This window comes from Pseudoliparis swirei, chromosome 19 (genome assembly GCF_029220125.1).
Source record: "Pseudoliparis swirei isolate HS2019 ecotype Mariana Trench chromosome 19, NWPU_hadal_v1, whole genome shotgun sequence".
Lineage (NCBI taxonomy): Eukaryota > Metazoa > Chordata > Actinopteri > Perciformes > Liparidae > Pseudoliparis > Pseudoliparis swirei.
The window spans coordinates 5032281-5056184 of record NC_079406.1 but is presented as its reverse complement, the minus strand read 5'-3'; the positions used below and the strand labels follow the sequence as shown (position 1 = coordinate 5056184).

General features: G+C 42.9%; 1 protein-coding gene across 1 annotated transcript; it reads left to right on the top strand.

The window, feature by feature from the left end:
• The first annotated feature begins 444 nt into the window (after positions 1–444).
• gabra4 (gamma-aminobutyric acid type A receptor subunit alpha4) lies at positions 445–14171 on the top strand. Its single transcript, XM_056439966.1, has 9 exons — positions 445–536; positions 731–849; positions 2166–2233; positions 2387–2607; positions 3130–3212; positions 7000–7143; positions 7231–7383; positions 9886–10142; positions 13635–14171. Exons 1-9 carry the CDS (start codon positions 445–447, stop codon positions 14169–14171), a joined length of 1674 nt encoding a protein of 557 aa, XP_056295941.1.
• Positions 14172–23904: the final 9733 nt, after the last annotated feature.

The following is a 23904-nucleotide window of genomic DNA, read 5'->3' as shown; positions in this document are numbered from 1 at the left end:
ACTTTGTTGAAGTCATTTTCAAAGCAGTGCACGTCTCCACTGTGTCCTGACCAAAGAGCATGATATAGTGTGAGAGGGAGAAGGAGAGAGCAAACAGAGGCAGAGAGTGAGGGAGCGAGGGAGGAAGCGAACAAGAGAGTGAAGGAGACAAGGAGACAGAGAGAGGCATTTGATTGGTTCTTTCTCTGGACGCCAGCGACAGCAGCAGCAGCAGCAGCAGCAGCTCGGATCCGAGACGAGAGGTGACCGCGGCTGAGGGTTGGAGGTGTTTGTGTGTGCGCGCGTGTGTGCGCGTGCGTGCGAGTGCGTGCGGCTGCGTGTTCCCGTCTGGAGAGACCGCATGCAGGAGCGGCACAGAGGCTCCGCGCGCGCCGCTCTGCCCTCCCCGGGACACACAGGGGCGCCGGGTGACATGTGAACAGGCTTGAAGCATGGCATGCGAACATGGTTTCTGCCCAGAAGAAGAAGGAGCCGGCCACAGCGATGTGGCCCGCGTGGATCCGGACCCTCCTCTACTTTTTCTGTTTGGCCACTTGGTGAGTCCCCAAAGTGTCCGCCGCTGTCCGCGGTGCTGAAACCAGAGCTTTCTCCTCCTCCTGCGATTCTTTTTTTTACCGCACTGAAGTTATGGTACTCTAATTCTTTTTTTTTTTCTTCTTCTTCTTCTTCTTCTTCTTCTTCTTCTTCTTCTTCTTCTTCTTCTTCTTCTTCTTCTTCTTCTTCTTTCCAGTGTGAAGAAAATCTCTGGACAGACAAAAAAGGATGAAAGGATCTATCCGGAGAATTTTACTCGCATTCTGGACCGACTTCTGGACGGCTACGACAACAGGCTGCGACCGGGATTCGGGGGTACGTAGTCCACTATGGGAGCTATATTTAATATGAAAACTATACCAATACATCATAGGACATCTTCCAAATAAAAGGCAGCCAACTTTAATATTGTATTTAACTATTTTGTGCAATATAGTATTGTGTTATAAGTGCAAGAAAGGTAAATTAAGAACCAAATATACCCTAAAGACTGGTTAAGTGATTATGTGTCACATCTGAAATGCTCCTAATAAAAAGAGAATGAGTACATTTATTATTTTTATTTGACTTTTTCTTTTTAAGGCTAAAAGATGTGCCATGAAGTGCATTAAGGTCACGACAAAAGCACCAAATACATCCTTTAAGTCCATGTGATTTGTACAGCCTTAAAGGGACAGTTCACTCCAAAGTCAACAATACACATTTAAATCAGTCTAGATTGTTTTGGCGTGAGTTGTGAGTAATGGGACACCATTGTCACATGGCTTGTGCTCAAAGAAGGAAAAAAAAGTACATTTTAAAAAAAAGAACTCAACAGCAGTGTGTGTGTGTCAATTCAGGAATCAGGACCCGGTTACTGGAGTTAATCCAGACCTTATTGTGAGCTGTTCACGGAGCAAGGGAACTTACATCCAAAGACAAGAGGAACAGTGTGTATCTTTGATTTTGGTGGTAAACTGTCCCTTTAAATCAGAAAAACTGCATCAAATGCCCGAAAAACACACACACACACACACAAAAACATAGGAAGAACCACGTGAGGAGAACTGTATTTTCATTATAGAACATGTCACATCACACGCGATGGTTCAGACTTGATCCTGTAAGCCTGGTCGTTTTGCCGTCAGAAGAGGGCATGTAAGCTCGCACGTGTAAGCGAATGTGGTTACATAACCAGCCTGTGTGTGTGTGTGTGTGTGTGTGTGTGTGTGTGTGTGTGTTCAAGGACAAACGTTTAATGCATGGAAGTTCAATTGCTAAAAGTACGGATCTGTTTTTCTCCCCCTACATCGTGTCTCATGTTAAGAGCGTCTTTCTAACATAGATACGCGTCTGCATGCGCTGCAGCTGCACTTACAGTCAACAGTCTGCCTGCACATTGATTCACTGGGAGGAACAAAAAATAAAATAAATCAAACAGGATTATGCTTTTTACCCCCCACCTCCCTCCCTCCCTCCCTCCCCCACTCCCGTTATCCAAAGGCATCCAGCCCTGGATAAGCTATCGCATGTCTCCTGGGTTTTGATGGGCCTATAATGTGAACAGTGGTCAAGACTGGAGGCCGGACGGTGACACCACAGAAGGGTTTCAAACTTAACGGTGCACTTTATCTGTTGCGTCGGCTCCACAGAATCCGTGACGGAGGTCAAGACGGACATTTATGTGACCAGTTTCGGGCCCGTCTCGGATGTTGAAATGGTACGTGTAACTCTCTCGTTGTGCTAAGTTCACTCGACGTTCCAAATACGGCCGTCACAGAAGAGCCCGCCGGACTCTGTTCAGATAATCTCGATGTGATGTCCTTCAAGCCCCCGTGACCTCCGGCGTTCGCCTTGCGTTCCGTCCACACAGGAGTACACGATGGACGTGTTCTTTCGGCAGACGTGGGTGGACCGGAGGCTGATGTACGAGGGGTCCATCGAGATCCTGCGGCTGAACAACCTGATGGTGACCAAAGTGTGGACGCCGGACACCTTCTTCAGGAACGGCAAGAAGTCCGTGGCTCACAACATGACGGCCCCCAACAGGCTCTTCCGCATCATGAAGAACGGCACCATCCTGTACACCATGAGGTACTGTCGGGCGCGCCATCGTCACGCGGAGCCGGAACTTGAAGCCCGAACGTCCTTAAACGGGTTTATTCGAAACACGCGCCTCTATTTCGTCCCACTTTAACGTGTGTGTCGGTGAAACGGGCTCCTCGCATCATTCGGTTTCTATATTCTTCGGCTGCTTGCGGCGATGAAGAGAAAATAAAAGGCAGACTTTGTTTGATTTAAAGCAACTGAGCAGATTTGCCGTGAAGTCGAAACCCACTGGCTCACGATGTGTAAACAGAGCCGTGTGCAGGCAGAGCAGAGGCTGCCACACTTTAAAAACATCTTCAATTCAATACAACACGTCATGTAACCGCTCCTAGTGAGGAGGTTTCGATGTGTTAACCCTCCGGCACAGCACTGATGGGTATTTATGTCACAAGAACCACCCGCACGGCTCTGCAGCCCATCGCTGCCATTCCTCTACTAACGTTTAATATGTGTGTGTGTGTGTGTGTGTGATCCTTTATTGTGCAACTCTTCTCTGGACTGCAACAGGTTGACCATCAGAGCCCAGTGTCCCATGAAGCTTGTGAACTTCCCCATGGATGGACATGCGTGCCCCCTCAAATTTGGAAGCTGTAAGTCCTGTGTGTGTGTGTGTGTGTGTGTGTGTGTACTACTGCAGGGCCTCTGAAAAAGGTCTGAAAGCGTACAATATCGCCGCTGCTCGACCTCTGACCTCTCTCCAGATTCAAATACACGCAGCATTCGTGCATGTTTTTTCATTCTCATATTACGTAACATTTCACAGGGAGCGTTTCAGGGTTAAGTGTCTTGCTCAAGGACACATCGACTAGGGCGAGGAATGAACCGCCCATCCCCCGATTGAAAGACTGACCCACAGTCGCCCCTTATTTGGGAGAGACATCCTCTAAGAATCCTGAATGCCGCTCAGCGCTTTGTGTCTGATTCCGTAAACAAATAAACCCCCGTCCCTGAGGAGCCTCCACGCTGCATTCTGCGAGCCCCCCGGTGTCGTTTCACAGGAGAGGAGACCCACCGGATCGCTCGGCACCACTAAACAGGAGGCGTCGCGGTTGGCGAGCCGCATACACACAGCAGGTGGTTTCTGCATGTTTTGCCCTCGCGGGCTGTTCATCCGTCGAAGTGAGAATGGAGCGACTCCAGGGAAAAGGGCGAGAGGACCCAAAAGAAACGAGTGACGAGATTATCAGAGCAATAGTTTGAGTTGTTCGCAGGAGGCCCTCATGTCTGTGTCGTGAATGTGAAGCTTAGCTGTGCATACAGGCTGGAATACATCGGCCTTCAAGCACCTCTAGAACACACCAATTAACATCTGAGATCAACATTTGAACTGCATCAGAATCAGAATCAGAAACATGCATTTGCTACGAGTGTTAGACACGTGAAGAATTTGACTTGGCACACAAACAAAACAACAACAAGCAAAAACATATAACATATAAGATCAAATAAGTCAAATAAAGTTGTTCATGAGGGTCAGGGGGGGCAGGGCTCTGTTTATGAGGGTCAGGGGGGCTCTGTTCATGAGGGTCAGGGGGCTCTGTTCATGAGGGTATGGGGGGCGGGGCTCTGTTCATGAGGGTCAGGGGGGGGCGGGGCTCTGTCCATGAGGGTCGGGGCTCTGTCCATGAGGGTCAGGGGGGAGCGGGGCTCTGTTCATGAGGGTCAGGGGGGGCAGGGCTCTGTTCATGAGGGTCAGGGGGGAACCAGGCTCTGTTCATGAGGGTCAGTGGGGGAACCAGGCTCTGTTCATAAGGGTCAGTGGGGGACCCGGGCTCTGTGACACGTGACAAATTGGCATCTTTCCGTGAAAATGAAGAACGTACTTTCAACCTTGAAAACATCCAATTAATGCTTTTTTTAAATATAGAAAACGAGATACCTCACGTATTCAGATAAAGTCATTCACTACTTCAAGCTAAAGGACAAAATACGATCGTCATGTTTTCGACCACCTGACTCCGCCTCCGTGGGGAGAAGACGCTGAGCACTCAACGCGCGCTCATACTAATGCTGAACGTCTCATTGTTTACTGGGAACAATGGAGGCCTGGCTCAGCAGCGGTGTGTATCGTGATTCTAACAGCGGGTCAGCAGAAAAAGACTTATCTGAAATAAAAGGAGTTTTCTCGGCTCCGTCTTATCGGAGATGAGCGGCGATATGAAGATTACATCCGCGGGAGAAAAGGAAACGGAAAAGACAACGAGTCCGCTTTCACACGCACAATTACCCAGAGTGGTGACATTGCAGAGGACAAATTCACATTTCTCAGTTATTGTCATCTCCCCCTCCTCCTCCTCCTCCTCCTCCCCCTCCTCCTCCTCCTCCTCTCACCATCCGGCTCTGCTGCTGTTAGCCTGCAGTCAGGAGGAAGGGACCAAGGATCTGATAAGGCCTGAAGCGAAGGAAAGGTCAGAATCCTTTCCTCTGCCTCAGGACAGCGCAGACCTATGCAGCTACTTTACATAGCTGAAGTGTGTGTTTGTGTGTGTTTGTGTGTTAGTGTGTGTGTGAGCTCATTTTCCCTCCGTCTGCCCGGCCTTCATCCTTCCTCCGTCACTTTCTCTCACTCTCTCTCCCCGTCTCTTTTTTTTCTTCTTCTTCTGTTTCTCCATCTGGACTTGGCGTGGCGTTCCCCTCCATGACACACCGGAGTCATTTCTTTTCGGCGGGGAGCGGCGGGCAAAAGACCGGCCGAGCCGGTCGGGATACAAACCGCGAGACACTGAAAAAATACAAATAAAAACTGTTTCGGATTTTATAAAAATGTCCTGATGTCAGACGCGGTGGAGCGTCAATCTGTCGGCGTGGCGCGTGAGCGAGAGAATAAATGGCAGATGGGACCTCCGCAAACTTTGACTCTGACCACATTGCACTATTTCGGTGGCGTGAAGGGTCCTTTAAGAGTCTTTCAGCTGCTTGTTTTGATTTTATAGCTTTACTTGTGTCGATTCACTCCCACGGCTCTCATCAACCTTCATTACTCCAGCAGCAGCAAGCAGCTCTTGAAGAAGCTCTTTCACCAAGGAGACCGCTGTGCGGGTCGCGCAGGGTTTTAAAACGTATATTAATACGTCGCGTCACTTCCGTACTTTAGCTACGCCACCTCCATAATCGTTTAAACTCAAACCGCGATCTTTTCCCGAATTATGTTAGCAATTTTGTGTTTGTGTTTCACGAACTTTTCTCAGAAACCTGAACAACTCCATTTGTTGCCCAAACCGAACCAACTTGTTTCCTGTGAAGAAGGAAGTTTATTCAGAAAACAGCGTATGCGTGGAACAGGTGGAAATTGACACGTGTTGCTGGCTTAGTAGGAAAATGAGGAGTAACTTTTTTGCAAGATATCATTGCATGAAGATACGTTGCATAAGTTAGAATAGAATATACACTTTTGACCCGAACCCTAACGCTCCCCTGTCCGCTGATGCATTCCCCATTACAACAACGTTGAAATAATATCCACGTAATAGCGTCTCCATGTTACACCCAAGGAATCCACTGATACATACTTCAAAAATTTACCTTTACGGTATTAATAAAGCTAAAGTGGGGTCAGGCGTGTATAGCCAGTGTTATTCCTTTATATTCACATATCATTCTCGGGTAAATGCCCAAAGTCCATGTGCCGGTCTCAGCTCACAGCCAATCAGCTAGCTGGGGGGAGCTCGTGGAGCGGAGCGGGAATAGACAAGGAAAAAGAAACGCGTTCAAGTCGCTTCACGAGTGTACATCCGGGCTGCGTCTCTCATGAGCGCAGGTTGTGAATGACTTCACGGCCAGTCAGGAGACAGATGGGAGGGAGGAGAGGAGGTGATCCATGAAATCATCAAAGATGTGGGGGGGAGGTCAAGAAGTCCTTCAAATGTATCTTTATTTACAATACAGGTATACATATATATATATATGTATACCTGTATTGTCAATATATACATATCTATACATATATTTATGTATATATATACATACAAATATATATAAATATATATATATATACATCTATATATGTATATATTTACATATATATACATACAAATATATATAAATCTATATATATCTATATATGTATATATTTACATATATATATATGTATGTATATATACATATATATATATACCTGTATTGTCAATATATACATATCTATACATATATTTATGTATATACATACAAATATATATAAATATATATATATAAATATATATATATATATGTATATATACATATAAATATCCATATATATATGAATATATATACATACAAATATATATATATATATAAATATACACTTATAGCTATGTAAAATGAGATCTGTTTTTACCACTGCCCTGTTCACAGCGACTCACATTGTGATCGGGGGGGCGCTCTGCTGTTTGCCTACAGATGCTTATCCAAAAACAGAGATCATCTACACGTGGACCAAAGGGCCTCAGCATTCCGTGGTGGTCCCTCCCGAGTCCTCCAGTCTCGTTCAGTACGATCTCATCGGACAGACGGTCTCCAGCGAAACCATTAAATCCATCACAGGTAAGACGTGCTCCTCCTCCTGCCATCTCGACTCGTCGAGTGGCTTTCTCTCTTCTTCAAACTGATTCCCTCCTGTTGCTCCTCCAGGTGAATACGTGGTGATGACGGTCTACTTTCACCTGAAACGTAAAATGGGCTACTTCATGATCCAGACGTACATCCCCTGCATCATGACAGTCATCCTCTCCCAAGTGTCCTTCTGGATAAATAAAGAATCGGTCCCGGCGCGCACAGTCTTCGGTACGTAGACCTCACACACCTCCCTCATCCCTCATCCCTCATCCCTCATCCCTCATGCCTCATGCCTCATGCCTCATCCCTCATGCCTCATCCCTCATCCCTCATCCCTCATGCCTCATCCCTCATCCCTCATCCCTCATGCCTCATCCCTCATGCCTCATCCCTCATGCCTCATCCCTCATCCCTCATGCCTCATCCCTCATCCCTCATCCCTCATGCCTCATCCCTCATGCCTCATCCCTCATCCCTCATGCCTCATCCCTCATCCCTCATGCCTCGTCCCTCATCCCTCATAGCCCCTCGGCTCGCTGTTGGCTTCTTACTTGACGCATGTGTGTCTCTCCAGGTGATTATTATATTAAGATAATGTTGTTTTTAATTTTGATTAAGATTGCCTAATGCAATGCTAATTCTCTGCTATTGGTTTTAACACTGGTTTAAACATCTGACAGCAGGAGGAAGACAACATTTTGATGAAATGCAGGTTTACATGAACAGGTTTTGGCTCTCATAAAGTGAACAATGTCATATTTATACCCCTCTAAATGCGTTTCAATGGTGCCCTGTGAGAGCCTTTATTAATCAATTTTGTGTACAGATTTTAAATTTAACATAAAGAAAACCCAATCAAGAGCTATTCAACCATTCAAAACAAGCCATGTGCTACTTATATGAGGTTTATATTTATAGTGTTAAGGCCGCATGAAAAATTAAAATTACCAATTATATTTACCACAAGGTTTCGTTTTGCTTGTTTTTTATTTCTGCACAAAAATAATAAGTATATAATAATAGAAAGTTAATTGAAGAGTGATATAAAATGTAATTAGCTCCGAACAGCCAGTTACATTTTAATCATATGTGTAATAATCAGAAAATGTAATTCTATAGTTTGCTCATGTTTCATGATTACATAACTAAACATATATATATGATGTATTATAATATTATAAATGTATCCCCTTTTGTCACGTTTCAAGTTATAATATTATTATACTTTTCAATAACTCGAAAACATTGCAGAAGTCAAAAGATTGATCTTTTTCTAAAATTTACAACATGTTTTTATCAAACTAATTATTGTGCTTCGATCCATATTTGTTGTTCTAAAACTTATGAACCCGGTGCTCCAGCAGCATTCTGACAGCACCATCAATTACATTTATAAAAATACAACAACATCACAGCATATTTTCATTTTTCTAGGCGTCATACAACATAATGTATAGGACTGACGGTAATTTGAAATCCTCAACAGAAGCTTTTTAAAATATATAATATAAGTTAAATATGACAAGAGTGGATGAGGATGAAAGGGCGTTTCTCAAAGTTGTGTTGTTGTTGAATGAATTAGGTTTTAATATGAGATGCTTTCATCATTTGTGCTCTGAGGCACGTATAAATATGTTTGCAGAATAATAAAAAATTCAGGTAAGACATGAGAAATTAAGTTATAAATTGGCATGTTCCCCCATCTCACCCCCTGCATTGTTATTGCGTAACTTCATAACCAGGGTTTCCTGTTTGCAACATACAACATAATAATGAACTTAACATTTCTGCTCAGTACTATTGTTACAGTTAAAATGAGTCCAACCGACACATTGCTGAAGAAAAGTGTCATTTGATCTATCCATTCAACACTCAGTTTTTGGCCTGTGACCCAGTTGCGATTGGGTCACGTTGGGCCACTTGCATTCTGGGAAAGGGTCCAAATCGGGAACTATAGTTATTTTCGAGGACTTAGATTCTCATCTCTCCTTGTTTAAACTACAACTGAGATTTGGCATCTGTTTCACTATTTTCAGAGGAAGCTAAAGTACAAAAATATCCGCAGCCAGAGGGTAAAATCCTGTGAAAATACACCAAATACAAAACAGTTGGTGAGATTCCACGAGATTCCACATTTGTAGAGTAGGAGATGTACTGTGAAGCTCTTGGTGGTGTGATATCTTTTGACACACATCAAACTTGTAGTTTCATTATTTGGAGGCGGAGCTTACAGGCTGAAATAAAACCCATTAAGTTAAACGTATACAGTCATATCTACTTTTTTTTACGGTCCTTATATGTTCGTGCTGCGTCTACAACTGCTCCCTATATTTCCCAAAAGCACATGCAGGTGTAAATATTGTGTTTCTCCCACATCAGACAGCCACATATATTTGGTTCATTATCCCCCGCATTCGGTTAATGAAATGTGCTGATGGAGAGCAACATAATGCACATGGGTTATTAAGCACTGCACAAATGATCTTTATCACCATTTATTTGGCAATTGCATGAAGGAACTCTCCTGCAGGGGGTTTCATTCTCATTTACAATGTGATGGTGTTTCACGCAATGCATGCTGGGAAAAAAGCGGGGCCAAAATGAGTTTCATAGATATTTCGTCTTAATCCTAAATTATAATATCATAATATTTTGACTTGCAGCACAGATCGTGTGTCCACTATCACTCATATGTTTGGCGTTCCCTGTTTTTTCCGATTCCCATCGAAGGCATCACCACGGTCCTCACCATGACGACGCTCAGCATCAGCGCCCGCCACTCCCTTCCCAAGGTCTCCTACGCCACCGCCATGGACTGGTTCATCGCCGTCTGCTTCGCCTTCGTCTTCTCCGCCCTCATCGAGTTCGCCGCCGTGAACTACTTCACCAACGCGCAGATGGAGCGCGCCAAGAAGAAGCCGGCCAAGTGTCCCCCGGTGCCCCAAACCACGCCCGTCAAGGTCAAGGACACGGGGGAAGCGCTGCAGGTGATTTTCTTTTTTTCTCCCCGCTTCCCGCAAAGTGGCCCTTGGCGAACGGGCTGATTACACTTAACGTGGAGTAGCACTTACACAGCGTGGCCCATATTATGTGCTTACTGTATCTGGCCCTCAGCCGAGACTTTTGAGCGGCCAGGCGTGGGCCGGCCTGCTGGAGGACCTTCAGCTCTGCTCGTGCTCAGAGAGGATTTGAGCTCCAGGGGTAACCGGAGAAATCTGATCCCAGGATGTGAGTTTAGTATCTGATCATGTTTAGCACCACGCTAGACCTAATACATCGGCGGTGACACACAAAACCACTATTTAGTGGTCACTCCCTATTCTTTTTCCGCTTTTCTTTGACTTTTGATGATGTGGTGAATTACATAAACATTACCCCAGGGCTGCCAGTGCTCCTGGAAATTGTCAAAATGTGAATTCTATCGACCTGATCACACACACACGATGCTGTGGCCACAGAAACAACACGCTGGGGAAACGTGGTCATTGAGGTGGACAGTGCAATGGCACTCTTAAAGGGACAGTACGGGTGTTTTTGAAGAAGGGTTGTGTGAGGTACTTATCCATTGTCAGATTATACAGTAGACAGGAGGACCAGCGTGGGAGCAACGCCATGTACTTTGAACATTTTCTTTACCTTGCTGTTATCTCCTGTGTGTTGGGATTACTGCTTTTGTCAAAAGTGTCCGGTGGCTTTGAAGAGAACATATGATAACAGCTTCTGTTCCCCAACGAGTACGATGGAAAAGGTCATGTGGTGAATATATTCAAAATATAACGTACACTTAAACGGATATTGTGGGTTTTCTTTTAGGTGGGGGCCCCAAAAAAAAAGTATATGTGGACTAATTTAGCTTTTATACAGCCTTAAATTCAGCAGATGTTTATTTGACTCTCATTTAACCCTCCTGTTTCCTTCACATTTACTAACATATTTTACCCTCGGGGTCAATTTGACCCCAGCAATTAAAACCTCCAGAAAATTATTAGAATTAATATTGTTTCCCAAGTTTAAGTGTCAGGTACTTTATGTTTGTTTGTTGACTACCTAAATAGCCCTTTAAATATATAAAAAAGTTGATATTTCTTATATGTTTGACACAGTGAAAAACAGCCTGGGGTCAAATTGACCCCAAAGAACACCGAAATTAAACATTGAATGGGGTCAAATTGACCCTAAAGGTAACAGGAGGGTTAAAGCTGAAAAAATTTGAAAGTGAAAGAAAAAAAAACGGGATCTGAAGCAGCTTCGCAGCGCAGATCTTCACGGCAGTACGAAGCTGTTTCTCAATGACGGTGTTTGCTTTGAAACGCTCCTTTTGCTATGATCTCCCGTTTCTGCACCACTAGCTGAGTCAAATCACATCGACACCTTGGCAGCTGACATACGGACTGGATCGGAATTCATGAATATGCCGCGGCGCTATTTCAGAGCTCCCAGTCAGATATGACGAAGGTGTTACGAATCGCTGTTCGAATAATGTATATTTAGGGTGCTGCGCCAACAGTGTGTTGACACGTGGGAATAGAAGACTTCATGTTCTTCCCAAAAGAGAGAGCTTTGTGTACGTAGGCCTTCTGTTAACCCGCCACCGGAGCTGACGTAACCCAGCAATGCATATGTCGGTTTTACACTCACTTCTCTAAGTTGAACCCTCCAGTTCCAATCCCAGTGTGGCGTAATCACGCCTGAACGCATTATGGTGACAACATCACTTCGGTGGATTAGTAGGTTGCCACGGCAACGCTGCCTGGGTACATCTGTATTTAGGTTTCAGGAAAAAAAAGGCTACGGGGGAAAGAATTAATACTCTTTTCCTCGAGAGCTAACCAAAGGGCTTGGCGATAAGGCCCTGGATTGACGGTTGCAGGCCCTAAGCCCTTGACCTCCACCCTGATATAATGGCAAACACACACACACACACACACACACACACACGCACACACACACAGGATACACAATTACACTCTTTCACTTTCAAAGGTTAGGATGGGGGGGTTGGATAATTCCTGCAAAGGCGTCAGAACCAGCATCACACTCTCCCTGGTTGAAAACATGAACTCTCAAAGGATAATCTCCTTTGAGGCTGTACGGCATTACCGCCCCGATGAAGTGCTATACCTACTTTCTGTCTTAAGCTTGTATGAAATGAGTGAAAGCCTTGGTAAGTGACATCTGCGTATCGTCCGCTTCCAGATGACGTCCATCTGGGTCAGGGGGGCCGTGAACAGATCAATAGGATGAGGTCTTTCAGAGATGGCAACTTGACAGCAAAACGCCTTAAAACCTGCGGCAGACAGGAGGAATGTGATTATTCACACAATTAATCTTCAAACAATTTTCTCTCAACTGGTTCTCCACGGTTCAAGAAAACAACAGACCAGAAAATTTCATTTGAAATGCATACCAGTGTCACTTAGTAAAAAGCAATATGTATCAGTTTGTTAAAAATGTTGGTCGGATATTTTATTATCTATGATTTTTACCTGAATAGGATATAAAAGCTTCTGAAACAACCTTCAGACTCTAAAGTGGCACTTAAATGCTTCACTTAAGTATATATATATCTGTCTATATATCTATCTATATATCTATCTATATATCTATATAGATATATAGATATATAGGTCAGACTATAGATCAATACTGTCCGACCAATACTGGGAGACTGTAATGATACTAACATTGATATTTGACTTTTTGAAATGCTGATAACTTTTTCTTGACCGAATCAATTTGACACATACACCAATTCATGATGATAATTGTTGCTTTCCTGAAGGTTTCTTCCCTTTTTTCCCCCGTGAAAGGTTGTTTGGGAGTTTTTCCTGATCTGATGTGAGGTTTTGGAATGGGACGTCTAAATGTACAAATTGTAAAGCCCTCCGAGACAAATTTCTAATTTGTGAAAATGGGCTATACAAATAAACTGAATTGAATTGAATTGAATAATTTTATCTTATTAACCCTTGTGTTGCCTTAGGGTCATTTTGACCCGATTCAATGTTTCACCCTCCTGTTACCTTTATATTTACTAACATATTTTACCCTTTGGGTTCAATTTGACGCCAGCAATTAAAACCTCCAGAAAATTATTAGAATTAATATTGTTTTCCAAGTTTAAGTGTGAGGCACTTTATGTTTGTTTGTTGACTACCGAAAGAACACCGACATTAAACATTGAATGGGGTCAAATTAATCCTAAGGCGGGGGGAGGGTGTAATATTGATTCGGCTCAAAATGACCCTAAGGCAACACAAGGGTTAAAGAAGATAAGCGGACCATTTCAAACCAACTTAAAATCTTAACTTCTCCCGGTTTGGTCCTTTGATCGTTGCTTTTTCCGCAGAGTATTCGTGCTGTCTGGGAAACAGTTTGTGAAAGAAATGCTAATTATTTGCACTCAAAGAACTTTGTAACGGTGTAATGGTCTTAAGAATGTAGATAGATCTTTTTTCTTTCTTTCTCTGTCTCATCAGATTCCCGACAGCAACGGCAACCTGAGAAAGCGAATGAATTATATCTCCCACCAAGAGGCCAGCAGCCACCAGAGAGCCACGTCCACCACCAACATGTCGGGGGTTGGCCGAGCGAGAGTGCTACGACCTTTGGTCGGCGGGGTCAACGGCGGCTCCTCCGCCCTCTCGCGCTCCGGCCCCAAGTCCGAGAGCCTCCTCAGCGTGGCCTCCTCCTCGGCTCAGCTGGTGAACATCGCGCCGCCGCAGGCTGCGGCGTCCACGCCGGACGTAATGGCGGCGACGCCGTGCAAGCAGGACGCCGACTCATCGTCCCTGCAGCATCTGCTGGGGCCCAAGCTGGAGCGCATCCACATGATGGGGAACAGGCTGGAGCCCAAGCAGACGCCGTGCTCCCAGCCCACCGCCGCCGGCATGGGAGGAACCAGCAAAATTGACAAGTACGCTCGGATCCTGTTCCCAGTGTCCTTCGGGGCTTTTAACATGGTCTACTGGGTGGTCTACCTGTCAAAGGACACAATGGTGGCGACAGGTGGCTAGGATCTGCTCTGGCGACAAGAGCGAAGACTCTTTTCCTTCAACAGATGGGAAGCAAACAAGGATTATGGGAGTTTGCAAAGAATAAGAGGAACGCTATTGTTCTTGCCAAACACATGAACAAAATGCGCTCGCCAAGGACTTCAATATTGGAGAACACATTCATTTTCTTCTCCCTAAGGTCCACAGCAAGCATAGCATGGGAGAAATTCAACCACATGGGAAATAGCTGACTCGACATAAGGAAGAACACCTGCACACTGTCCTCTTTGTATCGTGCTGCGACTGTTAAAAAGTCTTCAACTGCCTCATGATCCCGTTTGGCCTGCAGTCAAGAGAAAGCATTGGGATTTTTCATTTTCCTATTTTTGTACCCTGCACCTGGCGAGATGTTTGGACGCATCCTGGAATGAACTGCACCGACGCTATGTAAATATATGAATTTATTAGGATCAAACTGATTTATATTTCATGATTACAGTATTCTTCCAAATGAATATTAAGACGAGCAGGCTAGATGATGATGCAAAGTTGAACTGTTTGGAAGAACATTGGATTTTCTTGGATTTTCCATTTTCCATCCTGAATTCAGGTCAGATGACGATCAAAAATGGATTCGATAATGTGGAGACACAGAAATATCATAGATGAAATTTGGGGATCAGTCGAATAGGAAGTAGAAAAAGTTATTAATGTGTGTAGGCTATCAGTAGGAGTTAAGCTTCTTTCCTGTGACAATTGGTTGCCAAATGGTCTACATGGATTGTGCAAGTGATGAAAGTGTCCTAGGATCAATAAAGAGGAAAGGAAAGCGAAGCTATTAGTTAGCAATAAAACGGTGAGTCGGCTGCTTGTTGGCATGAACGACACAGGAAAGTGACTCAACCGTTCAACAGCTGCTCCTCCAGGTTAGAGACTCAGGAGTCGACTGATGTCGTCCACCTCTTTAGATTGTGTCTCACAGACGTGAACCGATTTCAGTGTTTCAGTTTTGACGGACATTACATTCACGATTCACTGCTTTTTTTCGTGGTGTTAATTTGGGGGACTTTCACGAGGACGATGGAGCAGAGCCCCAAAACAGCGTTAATATTATTATAAAGTTGCATTGGAACCCCCATCACACCACATGTTGAAGGTTGAGCAGAGTTTTTATTCTTCAATCATTCATTCAACTGCTGGTAATGGGGTTTACTGTAGCTACACACTACTTTACCCTCATAAGCGCTGCCTCTCTGTTTAGATCATGTTGAAGACATCTTTTCGGGAAATTATTTTGTTTGTTTGTTTGTTTGTGTATTTTATTCAGTCAATATTATCCTAGATAATATACAAAAGAGAAAGACTGAAAAGGTATAGGCAGAAGCAAAAAATGCTTATAAATTCCTATCCTAAATTGAAATCAAAATAAATCAGAAAATTAATATAAAATAAAGAGGAAAATAAAACAACAACAAAAAACAACAATAAACAAAATAAAAAACAAAATATATTTATATATACTACCACATACATCTTTCATATTAATACATATTTTGCTGGCAGCTAGATGAGAACCCTGATACCACTCACCTCTGCACTAAATATTAGGCTGTAGTTTGTAGTCGCTTAGCTTAGCTTAGCTTAAGACTGGACACGGGGAAACGGAAGTCCACCCAGCCCCTATATAGGTACTCTACATGATATTCAGAGAAACATCTAGCGTCTACGTGAAGACACAGTGGAGTTACGTCGACCTGAGCAGAGGCTGACGCCCCATGTATTGAGCTTCGGTAGCCAGGTAGCCACGTAGTTCACGTACGTGCAGGTTAGCCCGCCCCCGCTGGCTAGCTCACGACCGTTAGCCTCCAGTTAGCTGTGCTCACTCGCCGGCCACGCGTTGCCCTCGCCCTCTCGTTAGCTTTGCTCCAGCACTTTTGCCGCAGTTCGCGCTGTAACCACCATTAGCTTGAGCCACTGGTGTTGAGAGCCGTTGAGAGACAACAGAAATGCTCCCACACTCATTTTCAGCACCTTTAAAAGAAACTCTTCTCTAATTTGACTCCAGGAAGTTAGCTCATGGGCTAGCAGTTTCCCCTCTAGTCTTTGTGTTAAGCTAAGCTCACTGGCTGCTTGCAGTAGCATCATATTTAGCAGAGCAACAGACGAGAGTGGCATCGACAAAAAGAGCAAATTCATCACCGTTAATTTTCTATAACTCTATAGTTTTAACTATCTTTCTGTTGATTTCTGTGGACACAAAATATGTCACATTTCTACCCTCCTCCTCGTAATATAGCCCTGGAAACCTTAAACCAACAACAGTCACTGACAACAGCCTCCTGTTTGATCGGGACCTTGCGCACGAGTCGCACGCCGGTGACTTTCAGCGGGGACGATGAAGGAGACGGACGATAATTGGATATTTTTTAGGTATGAAGGACATTGTTATCTCAATATCACGAACATGACATCAGGTTAAATTATCCTCTCTGCCGTCCCCTGTCCCGGTTCTGTCAGGGGGTGTATCGTCATTGAGTCCTTTCTCTGGACAAAGACACACATCAGTCATCACTATATGAGTGCAAATAACCGGCCTCCTCATTTCATCCGGTTGGAGCTTTTGAAATATTCGAAGACAATTAACGGGATATTAATCCCCAGTGTATTTGGATGAAGGAATCGCTCGACAAGTGGAACATATCTTCCTCGCGGCCCGATACATATTATTCCCCGGAGAGCATTTGAGGAAGCTGAAGGTTAAACAGTCGGGTTATGTATTCAGCTCCACTGCACATCTGCAGACACGTCTGGTTGCCTGGGTTTCTTGCTCCAACGGCCGCATCGTCCTCGCAGTCGCGGTTGTTGGCCCTCGTGGATCGGTCAGTCTAACAGGAGTTATGTATGACGTGCGAGGCCGATGGACAGATCGAGATGCCCACCGCCACTCGCCTCTCGTGTGTGACATTGATTTGGCAGTTATTGCCTCCCTGTTGACCTCCTCACTCCCATCTCTCGCTCTGTCTCTCACAAAATGTGCACAACATACATCCCCTGGTTAAAGAACAACCGTGTACTAATGAGGAGCCTGTCAACAACAGATTGATGCTTTTGTGATGTGACTCTGCTGCTCCAAATGTGTTCATGATTGACGGCGCTGCCAACGCCAGGTTGTCGGTGGAGTTTTTTCTCTCTCTCTCTCTATTCTGACAAACATGCTGTTCTAGATGACGGACAGACGACGGCCCTGCACGCTTGTCATTTTGAGAAGCTGACAGGCTTTGTAGAAAGTTTAGTCGCAACCTGAGACCGAGCTCTCAATCAGCCGCTGTCATTCCAGCTGTTTTAATAGTTGCAACATCTAAATAGTGAAATTAGTCATTATAGTATTGGAGCCCCTTTGAAGTAAATTATGGCATAAAGCTCCCTCTAGCGGTGTGAGGTGGTTTATTTATAATACAATGCTTGGAGGAGGGCGCGAGAGAGAGAGAGAGAGAGAGAGATCCTGGTTGTGCCAGACAGGTATATTAATAACCTCTTTTTGAGAGTTTAATTTCTGTTTTTCCTGAATGGCTGACCGACCCGCCACACCTACTTTGCATTGCATTCCTCATGATTGGGTGCGCTGAAAAGCTGAATTCTTTATAACAGTGAGGCATAAACAAAGCAGAGAATGGGAGGCGTTCAACTGTCTACGAAGTCGATTATTCACACTGGCTGTTCAGACCACAGTTATTTCTTTCTCTCGTTTTTGTGTTTTTATTGGACATTCAAAAGTGTGCGCCGCTTTGTTTGAATTCAGTGTTTCCTGCTGATGGAGCAAATTCTTCAAATTCCTACTCTAATAAAACAGTTTTCACCCTTTTTGAGTTACAGATACAAAACATGCTGGATGTAAGGGTTTATCTGACTTACTTTGTTTTATATCAAAATATACGTCCTCATCATCCTCGTAAGTGACTTTGAAACCTGTGTGTTTTTATTATAAACACAGGAATACAGGAGCGACATTAACACAGTGCTATAATATAATAATTACTATAGTAAGAATAAGAATAGAAGGCAAACTTTAAATTCCAGTCAATAAAGTATACATCCAATAATGCCATGAACAAAGGAACTTAACGATTAAATGAACTATTAACTAACTGAAAATATATCAAGTATTATTTTTTTGTGCCGTAGCTTCTCTTTTCAAGAGGAAATCTTCGTCGGGCATGAGAACAGATATGGCATCAACCTGAACTTGTATGCACAGAGTCAAACTGATCTCAGAACAGACGTGTCTGTGTCGCCGGTCCTCCACACAGAACAGAAGTTCCAAGGTCTCGAGCGAGGTGAACCACTAGAGGGAGCGACGCGCTGCGATCGGTCCACTGAATCCAAAAGATCACAAGCAGATGGCTCTCGGTACACTCACAAGGTCTGGTTTTGCACTGACGTCAGCGTGTAATTTCAGAGATTTAAAAAGCAAAAGATCTACGTGGATAGCGCTTCTGCTGCTTTGAACTCGAGCTCTGACAGAACACCGTAAATCCCCCATTTACGGTCTCCAGCTAAATGAGAAATGGTTTTGTTTAGCAGCCACCCCTCAAGAGATTAGCACAGAAACAATATAGGTCTACCCTCCATAATATTATTTTCTTCACTCATTTGTCTTCATAAATGAGAATCCTTCAGGACAAATCGTGCCACTCGGGGGGTGGAGGGTCACTCGTGTAGAATATCTGGTTTCTCGGTGTAAACAGAGAAGCATTAGCAACAGAAACTGATATAAATGGTCTTCAACTGTCTTCCCAAATGTGGTCATTTTATTAAAAATGTACTATTTTTGGACTCAACCCAATGTCTATAATCTATTGGGGGGTATCTCCATCTACCAATACATGTATATTATGAATATAGATTTTGCCAAGAGATTTTGCAATGAAGGTTTCTTCCCATTGTTTCATCATATTTATACTGATGTCACTTTTTTGTGTCTGATGCCACATATTATTTTTTCATTTTTCCAATTCCCTGTGATTTTATTTAGATATTGCTTTCTTTCACACAGCGTGCGTATCTGAATGGTTTCATGTGCAATAAGACCTCACTTAACCCAGTTATGCGAATGCCACAGGTATTTAATATGATAATTCATTTTAATTACAATCTCCCCCTTACTTCTGCTGGTGCATGTTTGCACCGGCGACGTGAAACAAGGACTTCTGGAGTCATGATTGTGATGGAAACCCTCAATAATGATACTCCATAGTAGGAGGATCAATTACCGCAATATTTAGAGTATTAGATAAGCCACAAAAAAGACAGCAATAATGTAAACAAAAGCATAGAACACGAAACACACACAACCGCAGATTGCTTCCTGGCATAAACCTAAGGCGGCACCAAAGGACTCATCACAATGCTTTTCCATTATGTAAGGATTTAAGATAAACACTTTAATTAAATTCCGCTCACAATCAAACACTAACAGACCCTCAAGTTATGCTAATATTTGAACAACAGTGCAGAGCTGTGAATGGCATTGCTTTGCAGTTGGTTGTCTAAAACATTGCCGAAAACAAATGGACTTGTGGAAATGAAAATTGTGTGAATATTGTGTCCTCCGTATTGATGCCCAAACCATGGTAGGCCTACTAACTCCTCGTCGTTCCGACCTGAATTCTTTGTCTTCCTTTCAAGTCTTTACAGTCGATATGCAGGTTTTTTTTTCTCAACTAATGTTTCATTTATTCATCATTATCCATTATGCACTGTTTTGAAGAAACACAAATAAACATGTTAGACAAATCCTGGCTTCACGTTGTAACATCATTATGTGCTGAATACTTGATGCACGCGGGCAACACGTATGTCAAAGTCCTTCTCTTGTGTCGGTCCTAACTGGTGATTAGCTATCGGAACAAATATAATCGCGAACATTTAACTTTAGCTGTCTCATGGGTCGGCTGTAGCTCATGGGGGAGAGCTCATGGTACCCGGTTCGATCCCCGCTCTCAGCATAGTTGCATGTTGGAGTGTCCTTGAGCAAGATACTGAACCCCCAGTTGGCTTCACTGCAGCCCACTGCTCCTTGATAACTAAGGTTGGGTCAAATGCAGAGAAGAATTGGATCAAAAAAAGTGTACATTTCTTTCTTATTTCTTAAAAAATTGCTTTTGCACATAGCTACAGTAGACACGGAGCAACTAAAAAAATATTTAAGTTTTTTTTAAGGGTTATAATCTGTTGTTTTAAATCACTCTTTCGGTTGGTCTGGTGCTCTACTGTTGCTTTTCATACCCTCACCTTGAAATATTTTGTTTGTTATATTGCAAATGCAAGGATTTTAAGTTAAGTTAGCATCTCACTGGTTCCTTCGACAAAATGCCAATGGGATTTTTTATTTGGTTTTAATGCAGAAAATTACCTCAGGGGCAAAGAAACTTCATGATACTCAGGCTACACTTTTTTCTTCAGCGGAAATATTAACGCCTGCAGTTCCAAAAACCCGGGAACGAGTCAGCATGTTGATTCCCTTATCGAGAAATCAATAGAATTTCTGAGGCCTGAAATAAGGAATAAGAGAAAGAAATATGAGATTTATACTATTTGCTGTGCAATATAAAATGTTAATTCTGACACTTTTATGTGTCTTAAGAAAGGCGGATGCTAACGAGAATATAAAGCCTTTAAATCCTCGTTGTGTACACTAGCGGTCATGTTACCGTGACGTCGTTATTTTGTAGCCTAATAATGATAGCTTTTTACTTCTGCCAATTGAAGAAGCAAAACAAAATCACATACAGTGGTGTTAATTTGTGAAGATAATCTCTCTGAAAAAACATTTAACTTGTCGTCATAAACTTGATTTCCACAGAGCTTATTTTCTGCTAAAATCCAAAATCCAATTTTAAAAATCCCATTGTTTTTTCCTCCAGGGAACCAGTGCGATGCTAAGTTGACACCGGATCTAGTGTCATATTAACATATAAATCATCATCAACATAAACTAGCAGGACAGAAATACGGCACCTTAATATCCGCCATATAAATCTCCAGCGAGACGGCTGCAATCAAAAGAGTCCCCGCAGAAAAACGAGCCATGCCGTCTTTAAATGTGCCAGCGATGTCACTGAGACAGCTGGGAGCTCCGTGTCATAATGTGGTGATGACATTAAACTGTTTGCTGGCCAAGAACAATCGTCAGATAAGCTGCTTGCTGCATTTAGCTAAAAGCATGCGGTCTCGATACTGTCGAGGCCGGATCTGATAAGCGCGCACTGGAAAAGAACAAGTGCAGATGTTAACAATAAATGCATTGTAAAAAACATTTATTGTCTCACTCGGGTCGCTTTTAGCAAGATATATTCTGTCATTAGTGAACAGATTTCCCTTTCCCCACAGCTGACATGGCTACTTACAATTGTGAGTTGTTTTTTGCCTGTTTCTCAGCATCAGAGATTTCTTCAGGATGTAAAGATAAAGAGCATGAAATATAGATACACAATGTCCCTACGAAGCACAAGAGTGGATAACAGGACCAGGAGAAGAGACGGAGCTGAAGGCCTCTTCCCTTCCCCGTGGGCAGAGAAAACAGCAGCTGCTATGGCGAGCTTGCCAGTTTTGTGTCACCGCTAATCACGCGTGAGGCTGGCGACTCCCGTTGGCGGCAAAAACTGAGAAATAAACAGCAGAATGAGTAATCTGACTTCAATATTCTGTCTCTTGACAAATATGATATTTATAGATCCACTTAAAGGGCCAGTCGACAAGCAGATCACTCTGTCCACTGTTTGATCCAGACAATTAAGGCTTCACTGCACAGGATAACTATTACGTTACCCGGAAGTTCCCCTGAGCTGTACGTAGCGTTTTAGCGCCTTTCAGTTCATTGTTTTGGTCCGCAACGCTACTGATTTGGTTTACTCTGACTGCTTCGTATTAATTCCACTCTACATCAGCACCAAACAGCAGTCGGATAAAATTAAAAAATACCTGGTGAACGTCGTCGAATGTGAAGCACATTTAAGAGCCAGATATTTCCCTCAGAAGTTGGTGGAGACCCAAAACAGAACTAAAAGAATATTGGACATACAACGCGATCGTTTTCTTCTTTGTCTCCCAATGGACACGCATTTGTGAACAAATGATCGACCAATAACAACTCTACAAGGTTAAAATATGTATATATTATGTTTATAGCTTTTTCAATCTGTCTGCTATAAGGGGGTATTTCACAACATATATAAATACATACGGTCTAAAATGTGTATAAATGTTCTCATTGCAGCTGTAATGTCCTAATTTGTCCAAATCGAATGCCAGTAGATTTGTAGGTTTGCGTATATTTGATGCAGTTTTAGATTGTTTTTTAATTTAAAAAAAGGTATACAATAATTAAAGGTTTTATTTTTGTAATGAAGCGCAGTATCCCTTTAACCCGTTCTTTGTATTAAGCTACTATAGCAATAAGGGGGTTTATCTGGCGAACTAGCTCCTCCACTACAAAAGTGTTATGACACAAAACAAAACACAACCCGGAATACAGTTTCACTCAGTTTTATGCTTCTTCAGGTTCAAAATACACCAGGACCAGTCAACGCAAGCACTGGAATTTAATCACACTGTCCTTTAACCCAATGCGGGACTCAAATAGAGTCTGGAGATAACATAAAATGTACTATATATTCGTATCATGAGCACATTTGTATCTTGAAATAATCAAGTTATTTCCACGGTAGCTCATATATATTACATAACGAGATACAGATGCAGATCTCTCTTCCACCACAGGTGTTTAGACTCAACAGGTAGGAACTGTCCTTTTCTGACTGATCGACGTTCATATATATATATATATATAAATGTGATTTGTATTTGAGAAATAATTAATGCAGCTGCACAAAAGCAGTAATTACCGCCACATAAATAATAATCAAGCCTCAAAATATGTGATTCTTAAATAATGGAAATATCCCACACTGACAGCACAGTGTAAATATGACCCATGTTCCTCCTTTTCAGTAGCACAAGATATGGGATTACATGTTGTAAATCTTGACTAATTTGACAAAAGTTTTCATATTTATATATACTTATTAAAAAATGTCATGATGAGGGAACGACCAACACAAAGTTATATTTCTGGGCCACTACTCTTCACTACTCTAAAGCTTCAAAGAAAGAGAACAGACATCAATGAAACTGCACTGGAAAACCAACTCATGCATACTGGATCATGAAAATCTGATCTCCCTCAGCAAAAATCATAATCACTATCGAGATCAGAGATCGATGATGACCACAGAGTAAAAAACAAACAAAAAAACATTTACATTTAAGATGTTCTTCATCTAAATACATGTATTTATTGAATGTGCCGCCCTCACTCATACAGAATATAACATAATGAAAGAGTGTTAAACCTTCTTTGCCATCTAGTGGCTGGACTGTACAGTAGCAACTGGAAATGTACAGTACACACACTACTACTATTATCATCACCGTAGAGAAGTGGTAAGGTGATGTATAAACAGTAAATGTTGAATAATTCATACTCGTTAAAAAAGTTATTTAACTATTCAATAACAGTTATAGTTATATACACAAAAGTCTAGTATATAGGCAGTTATATTGACACCTTTAAAAACAGAGTTTAAAAAGAGCTCGGCAGAGAATCTGTCACGGTGCTATTAGAGTGGACCCAAAAGCACGACTCGGACAGGAGTAAGAAAGATGACTGTGGTTGAAAACAGGCTAGGTCAAAACC